Source organism: Notechis scutatus, chromosome 4 (assembly GCF_049901735.1).
Source record: "Notechis scutatus isolate UNSWTSFEM ecotype Mainland chromosome 4, rNotScu1.2, whole genome shotgun sequence".
Taxonomy (NCBI): domain Eukaryota; kingdom Metazoa; phylum Chordata; class Lepidosauria; order Squamata; family Elapidae; genus Notechis; species Notechis scutatus.
The window spans coordinates 106,467,407-106,483,105 of NC_142012.1; the positions used below are offsets into that span (position 1 = coordinate 106,467,407).

The 15,699-nt window shown below is 34.8% G+C and overlaps 1 protein-coding gene across 6 annotated transcripts in view; it reads right to left on the minus strand.

Annotated features, from left to right (window-relative positions):
- Positions 1–5,406: 5,406 nt before the first annotated feature.
- The window catches only part of MKI67 (marker of proliferation Ki-67), a 30,431-nt gene continuing 20,138 nt past the window's right edge, over positions 5,407–15,699 (minus strand). For 4 of the 6 annotated variants that reach the window (XM_087964314.1, XM_087964315.1, XM_087964312.1 and 1 more), the window contains exons 13-17: positions 14,221–14,316; positions 12,028–13,301; positions 10,893–10,962; positions 7,638–10,505; positions 5,407–6,669 (exon numbers count right to left, since the gene is read on the minus strand). In XM_087964314.1, coding sequence (XP_087820440.1) covers positions 6,560–6,669; positions 7,638–10,505; positions 10,893–10,962; positions 12,028–13,301; positions 14,221–14,316 — 4,418 coding nt within the window. In that variant the 3' untranslated portion in view covers positions 5,407–6,559. The remainder of the gene's footprint in view (positions 6,670–7,637; positions 10,506–10,892; positions 10,963–12,027; positions 13,302–14,220; positions 14,317–15,699) is intronic. The other 2 variants (XM_087964316.1, XM_087964317.1) reach the window with 1 other exon arrangement.

Below are 15,699 nucleotides of genomic sequence, written 5' to 3' on the forward strand. Positions count from 1 at the left end.
GTTTATTTAAATCATTGACTATCACATTATTACCAAATTTTAAACATTAAAACAAAATAGCACAATATATTTATCCACTTAAAATGAGGTAACTTTGAAAGGGAAAGTAAAAAAAATGTCTTATCAGTTATTAATTCATGTTACGTTTGATTTCTGTTTACAAAGTTTATTTCTTTTTTTAGTATGTAAAACATTCATTAATTTTAAATGTCAGTTCCTCAGTTTATCCATGAAAATTTTCTCCCAACACATTCATGTCTTAGAGCATATGAGTACCACGTACTCAGATAATGAACAATAAAACTACAAAAGAAATCTTCTTTATCAATAAATGAAATATGTCTGCAAGCACAGTGCAATGTCAATATGAACAAAATGTGGCCAAAATCACTTGAGATGTTGTTGAAAATATGCTTCCAAAAGTGGATGCTTCCTGAAATGCTTCCTATTATGTATGAATTTAATTCCTGTGTACTTTGCTGTTTATTTGGCTTTGAAATGTTGTGTGTACTCTAAATATTTTTACTATTTAAATACAAAAATATGTAATAGATGATTATAACTGCTCTTCTTCCAGTAGAACATGCAGGGTTATTTTTTACCTTAAATATTACTCTATGACTCTGAAGAGTTGAACTGTTGCCAGCTTATTTGTAAAGTTTCCTACATGATAGGAAAAAAATACACTGTTTAAACAAGATTATTTTGTTTTCATATTTGAAACATGTGGTCTATATTTTCTCCCAATAATTATAAGTTAAAAATCCACACAACCTATTATATGTTTTGTTCAACGATTGGTTTAAAATTTTAATAATAAACCCTAGCTAGCTCATTCAAAAAAGAAATTAGTGGGGGAAAAACTTTGGTAGTCTCTCATCAGTGAAAACTGATTTAGTTATGCAAATTACTGCTATGAATATTAAACCACTGATGAAAGGTTTTAATGAAGGGATCTTTTGTTTTGGAAATGCAAGGGTATATGCTTTAATTTCTTGCTAATTTACTGTTCTTTGATAATGTTCACATTTTCCCCAAAGTGACTTCACGGATGGGTTTAATACAGTGAATAGAACTACAGGCCAACAATACTGGTTTTGACAAGCCTTCCCCTGTGTAACAATAGATCATGATTTGCAGCCCCTTATGCACAATTCTATTAGGGTGAGTTTTGTCTACAGGGCTTTCCCTGAAATGAATTCTCATTTTAATGTTAGCCTCCTGCAGTTTTTAATTTTTAATCTGTAATATGAAATTGCAAATTTTACAAACATCATTTGAAAAAGCCACTAGGACAGAACCGAATGCCAAAGTTTACATATTGTCTAATTAGACTGTTATGAGAAGCAGCTTATCAATGTCAAGCCAAAGATCATCAAAAAATCCAATTACTAATTTGAAAAACACATATATTTATAGGTTAATTTTGTTTAATTTGCATCTGGTTCACTTAATCATTGTTTAAAAACTGTATTTAGCTTAATCATTTTGGTTGAGTTAGCACACACCTGGGCTGTGAATGTGGCTTAACAGCTTTTTCAGTTGCTTGTGTCATCCACAATAAAAAAAAAAATAGCTGTAACCCTCAGCATAAAACCCAAAGAAAATACAATGAGTAGCAAACCAATATTGAATATGAAAAAAACATTAAACCTGTTTACCAACATGATCAGTGTTGTCTTTTTTATCCTCTGCTTTTTTGCATGCCTTTTAGCTGAGTCCAAGAATTAAGGATTTTAAAGAAATATGAAAATAACATCCATGTAGCATTATGTATTATGCAGAAGAAACAATAGCTAATTCTAAAACCTTATTTAAAAATCTGTTCTGCTTTAATAAAATACCTTGTCTTTTAATACTTCCCTGTTAACATAAATGAAGGGGAAATTATCCAAATGGGATAATCAGCAACATTTTCTGTCTTTCTCCTTTTATCTTTACCATGCAAAACAGTGTTAAAATTATAGGTTTGCTGTGTGAGCATCAGTTTATAGGAAGCTTTCAAATATATTGAGACAAGAAATGGTTTTCAGAAGGTTCTGATCAGTTCTGGAGAACCTGTAGCATTTAACCAGACCTCACCTTTTATTATTATACCTTTGATGTAGTACTAATGACTAATGTAGTTAGGCAAAAAAAAAAAAATCATTAATGCCCTTAAAAAAATGACTTGTTTCTTTAGAGCATGCTGTCTTGGGAATTCTGGGAGTTGAAATCCAGACATTTTAAACCTGCAAAGGTTGAGAAATATTGCTTTAGGGTGCTATTTTAGGACTGAAAATTGTTTCAGAGAACATCTTCCTCTACACTGGCATTAATGTACTTAGTCAGACCCAAATTGTTTTTCAATATAATTAAAGAGTCACATCCATAGTATATCACAACACAAATATCATTAATATGAACAGCATAATTTTAAGAAAAAGTTTGCTTGATCAGAAAATTTTAAAAAGGATTTATTTATTTTTATTTATTTATTTGATTTGTCAATCGCTTACAAGATAATAGGTATAAGTAAAAACATAGTTATGATTACATGAAATGGGTACATATAAGAAAAATAAAAGAAACAATAGGACAGGGACATTAGGCACGTTGGTGCGCTTATGCACGGCACCTACAGACTTCTTAGGAGGAGTGAGGTCAATAGTAGACAGTCTAAGGTTAAAGTTTTTGGGGTTTGGGGAAGAAACCAGTCAGGTAGAGTATTCCAGACATTGACCACTCTGTTGCTGAAGTCGTATTTCCTGCAATCAAGTTTGGTGCGGTTAACCTTGAGTTTGTATCTATTGTGTGCTCTTGTGTTGTTATGGTTAAAGCTGAAGTATTCATTGACAGGTAGGACATTGCAATGTATGATTTTATACTTAGATCAGACCGAAGACGGCGTAATTCAAGGTTTTCTAGGTCTAGAATTTCAAGTCTGGTGGCATAAGGTATTCTACAACAAGTAGGGGAGTGGAGAACTCTTCTTGTGAAATATTTCTGGACTTTCTCAACTGTGCTAATATCAGATACGTAATGTGGGTTCCAGACTGATGAGCTGTATTCAAGTATTGGTCTAGCAAACGTTTTGTATGCTCTAGTTCAGGGGTCCCCAACCACCGGTCCGCAGACCGGTACCGGTCCGTGGATCACTTTGCACCGGGCCGCAAAGAAAATAAAAATAAAAAAAATGGTGGCTTTCTTCGCCTTCGGTGAATGCTGCTGGGATCAGGGATCAAGGACACAAATGAAAGAAGGGGAGGGAGGAAGCAACCAAAGCCTGTCCTACTCTCTGGCTCAGTGGCTTTGGTTTCCTCCCGCCTCGTTCCTCTCAGTCGCTCTCTCGCTCCTCCACTAGCCCAGGAAGAAACTGCTTCAAAGAAGCCAGCAGGGTGGCTTTCCTGTCGGCGCAGCTCCTCCGAGCGCCCGTTCACCCCACCCGCCGCCCTCGGTTCAATCCAGTGCTCCGTTCTGCCTGCCTGCCTGCCTTCGTTTCTGGTAGTTTCGGAGCAGCTTCGGCTGAGAATAATAACTATTCACCTCTTTTACTCAGCTGAAGCTGCTCCGAAACAACCAGAAACCAAGGCAGGCAGGCAGAACGGAGCACTGGATTGAACCGAGGGCGGCGGGGTGGGGGTGAACGGGCGCTTCGGAGGAGCTGCGCCGACAGGAAAAGCCACCCTGCTGGCTTTTTTGAAGCAGTTTCTTCCTGGGCTGGTGGAGGAGCGAGAGTGACTGAGAGAGGAACGAGGCAGACACCTGAGGGATGGGGCTGAGGGAGGCAGGGCCGAGAGACGGGGCTTCTCAGTCGTCCTGCAGGGACTTGTCCTGAGCCGCGGAGACAGCCGTGGGCCGCTGCCGCCCAGCGCTCAGTTTTGAAGGCGCTCCTCAGCCCTGCGCAGTTCCTGAATCTGCAGCTGAAACCCTCCGTTTTAAATGTCCCAATAGAAGAGAATATCTGTCGCTCAGGGTTGCAATGAGGAGGCATTGGCGCTCCTGAACTTGGTGGTTTGCTGGCAGACGTTTTATTACCCGACTAGGTAACAACATCAGATGTTACTAGTCAGGTAATGAAACGTCTGCAAGCAAACCACCAAACTCGGACTCCTGCCCCCCCCGTCCTTGAAAAAGTGTTTCTGCGTGAAACTGGTCCCTGGTACAAAAAAGGTTGGGGACCACTGCTCTAGTTAGTAAAACTCAACTGTCTTGCTTAGCAGCAGAAATTTTGGGTCTCATTTTGGTCATAAGTCAAGGACTACCTGTATATGTATGATTTTTAAGTGGAAATAATAGTTAAATCAACATGAATTCTTACCCTGGGGCTTCCTTTTATCAATACTGTACAATACAAGAACACACGGAAATAGATGGGGGTGCAAAATGAATGGGAATATCAAGAGATTAATTAACTGTAGATGTCCTGTAATGCTACTTAGTCCTAGGAAGTTTTAAATCGTTTTGATATTTATATGCATGGATAATAAAAGATCTTTTCTTACAGTTGTGTTTAATGAAATGCTACTTAAGGGAGAAAAGAATTACAGAATATCTTGTGGGACACTGAAGTTGAGTTTCATATAAAGCCTTGAAGAGGCTTTATATCCTACCATATCTTAATATTACTCAGATGAACTGTAGTTCTGGCCCACTAACCTTGACAAAATATCAGACTGTTCTATGCATATCCCAAATTACAAAAAAGGACTTCTGAAGGATTATTTGACCTAGCACAAAGCAGCAAAGGCATGCAAGACAATTAGTTACTCTGCACAAGCATGTAAAGAAAAGTAAGCTGCCGGTTTAGAACAAGTGTACCAAATGGCACAGTATCGTTAAGAAAACATGCATGGGTTTATTTTTTTCAATTCTCTCCTTTAGAAGTCAGCATTAAGTTACACAAGGCATCTTCATTAGAATAAATATCCTACACTTAATAAAGCAGTGTTTAATTTTGTTAACCCATACTCAGAAACAGCTTGTATTTCAAAGAAAATTAAATAAACCAAGAAATAATATAGTTCCTGACTGTAAATTGTGTAGAAGCCTCACATGGGAATTATGTTTACTGGTTTAAACTACAAATAATTATTTCATCAGAAATTAATGGCAATATAGTTACTTTTAAAAGGGACACAGGTAAATAACCTCCTGAATTTATGGATGAGCATCTTAGCAAATAAAGCTGCTGATGGGTGTTAGATTGCATGCTTACAATTGCTTCCTACTAAAGATGTTTGGTAGGTGAGAAGTCAATTCAGTGTGATATGTTGAATTTAAATGTCAGATTAAAAAGAAGGGATGGGTAAAATAAAAAATGAACAAAATAAGAACAAATCCACCAATCACATATACAAAATGTTAAGTATTAAAATTTTCAGGTATCACGATACATCACTTTCTCACTAGCCATTTTATATTAATTGGAAAATATTTATTGAAAGATATTTTAAAAAACATAATTAAAGAGGCAAGGAATGGAATGAACTAGATTCTGGATATGCAAAAATAGGAAAGCACAAGTGTTTTGTCCTGGAATGTTCTAAGCAGAATTCAGGCAGCATCAGGCAATACCAATACTCATGATATAACAGTATATTCAGAGCCTATATTTGCAAATTAACGAATATTTCTTACTAACCAGTTAAGAGAACTGTCTTTTACCACTTCAGGAGCCCTCAGTTAAGACTGTAAAAACTTTGGGAAATGAGTTCTAAGTGAAGGCAATCCAATTGTTGAATTTCTATATTTTCTTTCAAAAAAGCTTGTGCACAGTAAAAAGTTAGGGTAGATGGATGAGCACACACTTGAATTTAAAGGCTATGGGGCAGTAAGGTCCAGGAAAGATTTGAAGGTTGGCACACAAAACTACATGTGGGCAGTGAAAAGAACTGTATAAGCTTACTTGCCCTTGGGTTCCCAAGAATCTGGGTTGGCAAAAAAACTTGGGACTATCTAACTTAACAGCATTTTGCTTTGACAGTATGATAACCTATCCAGCAGTTTATCCAAACTTCCAAACCATGTTTTTCCCCAGTTTGGTACACACTCTTCAATAGGATTACGGATCATGCTTCCAACTGCTAATCAAACATCTTCCAGAATTGTCTGTACAAAACAGCAAGATTTTAGAGATAATGCTAAACAGAGAAAACACTGGCCTTGTACAAATTCAGATTTCTGTTTTGAATAGCTGGTTTTTCTCCCTGAGTATTATTCCAAGAACTGTGCGTAACCTTTGCTAGTGTGGCAAACACCTTAGCTTCAATTGGAACATTATGTAAAGCAATACTGCTTAAGTGTGTTTTTAATTTTGAAAAACATAAGTTCAGTAGCATTAGCATTTAAAAATTTACAGACAATACAAATCAAATCAGTTAAAATTTAAATTCATAATCCTTTAATATTTTAAACAAAAATCTTAAAAATAATTTGAAAAGCTATTTACAAAATATTTGCATCAGATATTATAAATGTCAAGGGTTAAGCTGAAGCGAATGTTGAAGCATTTCAATTTCAAAGTTTTAAGGTTGTAATTTTTCGGATTAAAAAATGCACCCAGAGCAAATATTATAATCTATTTTCTTATTCTTTTGCTTGCTCTTGTCCTGCCTTCAGTTTCTTTAGGCAACTCAGTCATTAGAGTGGTATTTTCTTCTTTCATTTTCTTTTTTCCTCTTGTTTGCACTGTAAATACGGAAAAACAAAACAAATATATGATACCAATATTTACAAGAATTCTTCCTAGAGTAGGTAAATTATTTGGAACATACACACACACACACGGAACTTTGAAATAATCTAACAGGATTAAAATCAATTAAAATTCAAGAAAATCTTCAGCATATTTTTAAGACACTCCGAAGGGCATGCAATTATTTTGCTAAAGCCCCAGTAAATGTAAGTTCCAAAATGTACAGAACAGAATAAAAATGCCTGAATAATTAATTTTATATTCTTTCATTCAAACTGTGATAACATTAATCAATCTGAGGCTTTTTAGATTTTTTGGCGCTGTAGAACCAAGAATTTTGAAAACTATACTCACAACACATCTACAAATTTTCAGGCTAAAGAAGAGCATTACTTGGGAATGTTAACAGAATATTTCTGGGCAGAACAATTTAGTATATTCCTATGAGCAAAAAAATTCCTCAATAGTCAATAGACTCAATTAAAAAAGATATATAGCACTCATGTAACTAAAGACCTATTATCAAAAGAGCTCCTTCAGAATCTTCTGAAAGTTCATGAATCTATGGGGAGATTGGACTTCTAAGTTGCATGTCCATAGTCAAGAAAGAAATTGTTTTCTTTTAAGTGGAGTATATATTGATCTGGACTGACTTGAGTTCTCAATTGCACTCTGTACATTCTTCTGGTAAATTGATACTCAAGTCCCAGAGTGAATTTTAAAATACAAAACCTCTGTATTGATTTGGACTGCTTTGTGGACCTTTTAAGGTGTGGTGCACCCTTCTTGAATGGTTGTGCTCTATTAAGATTCCAGAATAATATTAAAACTGAAAATCCCATTCAAACAGAATTTAGGAACAGAAAGACAAGATCAGGAAGAAACCAGTGCTTTACTGGATTATCTCTTTAATTCTAGAGTAAGAATAAAGCTTACTAGTTTAAGACAGAAGATAACATACCTGTTTTAGATACTGTTGATTTACTTTCTGGAGTTACATTTTTCACCATGTTAGCAGTGATAATTGTTTCCGAATTGTTAATTTGTTTTCTTTTTGCATGTTCTGATGAACCTTTTTGCACCAGCATATTTGAGTGCTTAACATTTTTATTTTGGTCATAATTAGATGAATCATTTTGATTGATGTTTTGAGTCATGGTTTTTATTTCAAGAAATTTCGGTGCCTTGCCCATTAAGGAAACTTTTTTATTAGAAACATTATTTAGAATTTGTTCATTAGGAAAATTGTTACTCCCTGCTGATAATGTACATTTTTCTTTGCGGGAAGGAGAAACAGTAGCCTCAAGTTTATTAATTTTTCTTCTACCTCTTTGATTGATCAGAGTTGCCTTAGCTGTTTTCTGCAAATCTTTGTTTTGGATTTCATGAACAAACTTTTCTTTTGGAATAATGCACTTTCCTCTGAGAGAGCGTGTAATTATATTGTATGTACCTGAAAGTTTTGCTAATTTACCTTTTCCAACAGATTCTTTGCAGTTTCCACTTTGATTCTCATTAGAAGATAAAGTGATGCTCATGTTCAGGGAGGGAGGAACTAGTGATGCAATATTAGTTTCTTGTCTTTGCTTCAATTGATGCTTTTTTTCAAAACTGTTTTCTAAAGGACCAAGATTATCTGTTACTAAAGGACTCTTTCTACTGCTAATTCTTAGCTCATCATTACTTTCTGCTGACATTCCACAAGGTGCTAATTGTTTTCTTTTACTTCTGGATGTATTTTGTTTTGATACAGCTTTTGAATCTTTCTTTCCATTTTGTTGAATGTCATTATTGGAAGAAATTGAGTTTGCTGAAATTTCATGAACTGCTTTCCTTTTTCTACATTTGTATGTGAAATTCTCATTTGCATTATTTGCTGTCTTCAAATCTTCATTTGGCTGTTCATCTGAATGTTCCCCTCTGTTTGATGACAGCAAATGACAAGTGTCATTTTGGACAGGAGAAAGAATTTTCTGAAATATAACAGTGTGTCTTGTTCTTCTACTTACTTTTGATTGATCCTCCTTTGCAAGGAAAGCATCTTTGTCATTTTTATTTTCACATATTATAGGGTTTATGTGTGTACTGTTAGAATCTGTAGATATAACATCAGAAATAGATTTTTTATGTCTGCCTCGCTTGGGTGGATTCTCTTTCACTGTCCTTTGGCTCTTCAGTGAACAGGATTCTTGAGTATTCCTCTTCCCTCTTGCCTTTTTGGATTGATTATCCTCTTGTCCAATATTTGGACCTTGGACATCAGCTTCATTACCAGATGTTTCATTGACTTGCTTGCTTCTTCCTCTCCTGGGTGGATTTTCTTTTACTATCCTTTTTGGCGGAATGTGCCCTTCACAAGTTTGCACATTTTCTAATGGCAACATTTCAGATTCTTCAAAATTTTCATTTTGAGCTTGTGGCAAAGAACATCCACCTTGGGATGAAGGGCATTTGTTCACTGTAGAATCTCCAGAAATATTATTTTCTAAAGGAACAGATTTGAGGACCACTTGATCTATCCTTCTCCCTCTGCCTCTTCTGGGCTGATTTTCTTTTAGACTGACAATCACATCATGATCTTTCCCATCAGAGGCTGGCTTGCTTTCACTTTCTACAGAAGGGTTGGAAACTGATTTTTTGCCTCTACCTCTGCTAGGCAGATTCTTTTCTATTCTGGGTGGACTGGGCTCTGCAGGAGTTTGCATGCTTTCCAAGGGAACCTTTGGAATCCCATTACAAATGTTTTCAGTTTGACTTTCTTCTTTATGAGTATTACTCTCATATCCAAGTACACATTTTTCTTCAGAAGCCTTAAAGTCATCGTTAAGTAAAAACTGAACTTTTTTTTTCTTCTCCACTAATTTTTTTCCCACTGCTTTTAGATTATTTTCTGAAGCTTCAGTTTTACATATTTTAGATATTGTAGATTTTTGTGTTCCTTGATCATCTGCATTCAAAGTTGTGATTAATGTTTCTGGGCTTGATTGTATTGCAGCAATCTTTCTTCTTTTATTACTTTCTTCCCCTGACATTGTATCATTTGCTTTACCTTTGGCAATTGTTGTCTTTATGTCACTTGCACTCTTTTTTACATTTCTAGACCTTAGCCTTGTTTTGGCAGTTAAATCATTTTCATTTTCTTGAATTGGTCCATTTTCTTCCAAATCCATACTTGTTACCATTTTTCCTTTTCTTTTAGTTGCCACTTTTCTCCTGTTCACAGGGTGTTTTTCCACTGCTGTTTCCTTTAAAGGTTTTTCTAATTTCTGAGTATGGCTTATATTATTAGATCCTATATTCCCATTTGTTTCAACATTCTGCTTCTTTGGTCTCCCTCTTTTAGATAATTTGGTTGTTTCAATTATCGTAAAATTACTTTCAGATTTGTGCAATAGTTTTAGTTCTGTGTGGCTGTCAAAATTTTCACTGATTTGCTCACAATTAGCTGATGTTGATCTATTCTTTGTAGGCCTCTCAATTGTCTTAGTATATACTGCAGAACTGCAGTCATTTATTTTCCTTCTCCTAGTTCTACCCAAAGCAAGTGGTTCAGGCTTTTCTGTTTTTAATGCATCAGAATTTTCAGTTGCTTCTTTTACAAAATCAGCGTTAACTTCATTTTTGAAACTCATTCCATCTGGCTCATAGTTTTCAGAGAGAGAGATTGTTCTGGTTGTTTTTTTGTTGAACTCTGTTTTCAATTCATTAAATAAATTACATGCAACATAGCCTTCATGGTTTGGAACACTACTGTTATTTTTTGTTATTGGAAAACGAGATTCTTTTTCCAGGTCTGCTTCACAACTTCCAGGCACATTTTCCATGGACTCTGAAATAAAATATGATCAAATATATTTTTAAGATCACAGTCATTAAGAAAAATGAAGTTTTGAACTGATGTTCTGGGTAACTTTCTTTTTATTTGGAGAAACATTTATGTAAGTATCCCAGTAATGATTTAAAAACTTCTTTAGAATACCAATATTTATATTCTAAATTTTTTACTAATTTTACATTTACAGAGCTGTAATTTTTTAAAAAAATTTCATTAATATTCACTGCAGTGAAACAATTTGTATCAAAATTAAAATGTCAAAATTTAGACAAAATGTTTTTGCATGAATAAATCAGAAACATGTCTTCATTCACCTATATTACAGTATACTTTCAAAAGAATATACAAAGCATATTTTAATGAAATAAATCTTATACTTACCCAGTTTATTTCTGGAACTGGTATAAGATCCATTCTCTTCCACAAAATTCAGAGATTCTGGCATTTTAGCCTATAGAGTTATTAAAATAGCTGATATCAAAATATTTCTCACATAAAAATGTTCCAGTACCCTTTCTTGAATGATCCCCACCCAATCAGAACACAGCCAAGCCCCCACCCAATCAAGTCACACCCCCACTAGCAGTTAAAAGGAAGAAGCAGCTGCAAGCTCACATCACTCTGAGAAGCACAGAGCTGAAGATGATGAATGAGACTTCATCGAAACGTTGCCTAGATACTTCCAATCTTACGCGGGAGAAAACCCGAATAACCAAAGATCCACATACAAATACCCGTGAGAACCTCAGAAAACATATATATACATATACATATACATATATATATATATATACATATACATAATATATATACACACACATATACATATACATACACACATACATACATATACATACACACATACATACACACACACACACACACACACACACACATATATATATATATATATATATATATATATATATATATATATATATATATAGTGCATGCAGACTATACTTGTGCTATAACTGCCAGGAAATCAAAGTAACTGTACTTATAACGTGTATGCATAGGCAAAGCATAGCATTTTGAGAAGCAAGGAATTGTTTTACATAATCCTGTTTTATATTAGCAGAGATTTAGTGCTACACAAATTTATATTATGTATATTAAAACATAACAACACATTATACAATATTACTGCTGGAAGTAACAGTAAGATTAATTTTCCTTGAAGTATTACTGCTGGCAATGACAGTAAGATGCAGAGGAGTTTTTAAAAATCTGTGTTATGCAATATTAATAGTTAAAATTAAGAAATCAAAATATTGTAATGTTAGTCTAAAAATTTAAGTAGCTAAGTACTACAAGATCACAATGTTTAGCCCTAAATCCAAGGGCCAAAGTAACTATCTAGCTGTCATTTGAATTTTCTAGGATCAAAATAATTGATCCCAATATTTCAAAATGTTATTATGAAATAAAAATGGATTATGTGAATTCTTTTAGTTACTAAATTATGGGCTACCTAAATAAAAATGAGTACAAATATTTGATATAATAAACATACCTTATCATTTTCAGTGTCCAACATTTCTTTGACACCTGTATAATCTATATCAGGAATTATAAAACTCTCTTTAGGTTCAATTATAAACTTTTGCAATCCTAAATAGTCATCAGTTGGCATAGATTTTGGTTTTGATGCTTTCAATGTCTGACTGCTATCGACCATATTATTTATGGGTTCAAATCTTTGCTTTGGTGACATCATTTGAGTATTTCCTCTATCTTCTATTGGCTTCACGGTTTCCTTAACTTCCTCAGTAATGCCATTAATAGTTGTATCTTCCATAATTTGTGCTTCATTTTTGGTAACACTTCCAATCATGTCTTTTAATACTTCTTCAGTAGATAATCTAGATGTAGTATAAATATCATCTGCAGGAGGCTCCATAGTCTGTTTGGGTGTTTTCAACACCTTGATTCCTGAAAATACCTCCACAGGTTCTGATTTTTGCTCAGGTGTCTCTAAGAACCTCTTGATCCCTGAAAGCACCTCGACTGGGTCTGGCTTTTGCTTTGGTGTCCTTAAAAGCCTCTTGACCCCTGAAAGCACCTCAACAGATTCAGATTTTTCCTTAGGTGTTCTCAAGAGACTCTTGACTCCTGAAAGCGCCTCGACTGGCTCTGACTTTTGCTTTGGCGTCCTCAAAAGCCTCTTGTCCCCTGAAAGCACCTGAACAGATTCAGATTTTTCCTTAGGTGTTCTCAAGAGACTCTTGACTCCTGAAAGCGCCTCGACTGGCTCTGACTTTTGCTTTGGCGTCCTCAAAAGCCTCTTGTCCCCTGAAAGCGCCTGAACAGATTCAGATTTTTCCTTAGGGGTCTTAAAGAGCCTCTTGATCCCTGAAAGGTCCTCAACAGGTTCAGATTTTTTCTTAGGTGACTTAAAGAGCCTCTTAATCCCTGAAAGTGCCTCGACTGGGTCTGGCTTTTGCTTTGGTGTCCTTAAAAGCCTCTTGACCCCTGAAAGCGCCTCAACAGATTCAGATTTTTCCTTAGGTGTTCTCAAGAGCCTCTTGACTCCTGAAAGTACTTCAGCAGGTTCAGACCTTTCCTTAGTTGTCTTCAAAAGCCTCTTGATTTCCAAAAGTTGTCTGACTGGCTCCGATTCTTGTTGCAGTTTTTCTTCTTCCATTCCCATTATATTTCTTTCATTTAGTGATACCACTAAATTATCATGAATGGGTATTTGTGACACTTCTTCCAAGGCTGGAGATATTATATCTTGATTGTGAGCTCTTTGGCTTGAAATATTAACATCCAAAACAGACTTTTTTTCTAACAGAAATAGAAAAATGATACAGTAATGAAACTTCATTGACTACATTAACAGAAATACACTTAAATGTGAAGAAATATTACTTAAAATAATTATATATTAGACTCTTTGTATGTTTTAGAATGAAACAAAAAACATAAAAACTAAATTACACCAAGAATATTAAAAACAAATTAAATCAAATTAAAGTAACTGTTGCTCATAATGAAAAACATATTATAATTGGGATTTATCTTAAGCAAACTGAGTACCTGAAACCTGGCAACTTCTAAGTAGCAGAATGACCAAAATCTACAACCATCTAGGAAACCTTCTGCCAATCAGACTAGTGTATGTTTATTCCACTAATATAAATTGTGAAATCAAATACAGAAACAGTTGTATTTCTCTAACCTGAGATCTAAATTTGAAGCCATTAAAACTGTTGCACCTTGAATGAATCTGTTACCTCAGCTGGCTAATTATTTCATTTTCCCACAAAATATATTTACAGGGTTAACGCAAGGAATGATAAATTATGTCCTGTTTTCATTATCTCGTTTGGATAAGACCATACATTCTGTTCAGTATTTACAACTTGATGCAGCTCAGTGACTTAATAAACCACTATCATTCTCGGCCTTTGCTAATCTGGCTTGTATCCCTAAACAGATTCTCTTCTTACTTAAAGCAGCACAGTAGTTAAAGCAACGCCTGAAATTCTGATAGGGACTGCAAAGAAAGACTGACCTGAAATTTCTACAACAATAAAGGAGCTCCACAGAGCCTTAACAGTTTTTTTGATGCAGAAGAGATTTCCTTTCATTCTAAAAACCAAACCTCATTGATTTGTAGTACTCTGGGATTAATGACAAAGTAATTTACGTTAAATGGCTATATGAAAGTAATTATTCAGAATGTATAGACAATAAAACATACCAAATACTTCTGATGAATTTATTTCTGATATCTGAGTTTCTGGTATAAAACTTTTCTGTTTTCCATCTGGTGGACTGCAGAACATTTCAGCCAACCCTGCAAATAGCATTTAAATCTATTAATGTTCAGTTAGCATGTAATGAAATGCAAGAGCAGATATAACCATAAAGAATATATTTTCTTCACTTGATTGCTCCCTAGATCTGAAATGCAATCAGTTTCCAGCATTATTTTTAAATATTAATATTCACAGCATATTTAAAGGGAAAGGACTTGTCACACCATTTACCAGGATAAAAATTCCTCCTTCAAGCTGTTTCAGATTGTGGATACTTTCTATCAAACACTATCTTAAGAGCAAATTCTACTACAAATTATACAAGTAGTTAATTTGCCTTTCAAAATAAAATAAAACTTGTGATTCCTTCTATAGTGCCATGTTCATATAAGTAGATTTCTGTCAAAGTGACTTATGCCTATCAAGTACAATTTGTAACAAATGGTGTGGGCCTATACATGAATGTGTATCTCTCATAGATGTTTAACAGAACAAGGAAGAAGAAATATCATTTTTTCCTTATCCTCTATTTGATGTCTAAGATTTATTATGACTGCTGGATTGGAAGTGCCAGGCTAGTGAGTACTACCTCACAATTTTTCCCATAAAAACACAGCCTTGTTTAAAATGCCATCTTGACCCATGAACAGCAGTTTTCCCAGTTAAAGAAAAGCTTTGTTTAAAGTAGAATCTTGGCCAATGAGCAATTTATAGTTTTCTATGAATAAAAAAATGGAATACAGGTAGTCCTCTCAACTTACTATTGTTAAGATATTTAAAATTGGACAGTGTGTAAGAATACAGTTATAGTTAATTGGTTAAAGAGAGCTGGCCACTGCATGAGGGAATCTGAGCTGTGATTGGTTGCCAAGGGTAAAAGGGGAGTTTCCTTATTTTCTGCCTTTTTCCTCTGTGTGCTCTCCATTGATTTACCTGATGATGCTTCTGTTCTTATTTACTGGAAATAAATTTATTTAAGACTACAAGCTGTCAGCATCTGTTTGGACAATTCCCTGACAATTGAACCCAAAATTTCTTTTGCTAAATGAGACAATTGTTAAGTGAATTTTGCCCCATTTTGACTTTTCTTGCTATAGTTGTTAATCATTGTTAGTAACATGGTTAAGTGAATCTGATTTCCCAATTCACTTTGTCAGGTCACAAAGTTAATCACATGACCCTAGGACACTGCAACCATGAGTCAATTGATCTTGTGACCGTGATGTTGCAATAGTTGTACGTGTGAAAAACAGTCATAAGTCATTTTTTTCAGTGCCATTGTAACTTTGAACAATCACTAAATGAACTGTAAGTCAAGGACTACCTGTATACTCTACTGGAGGCTGAAGGGAGAAAAGGAAATGTGCTCAGGAGACTGGGGCGAAGTCTAAAGATAGAAGAGATATAGATGTAAGAAATAG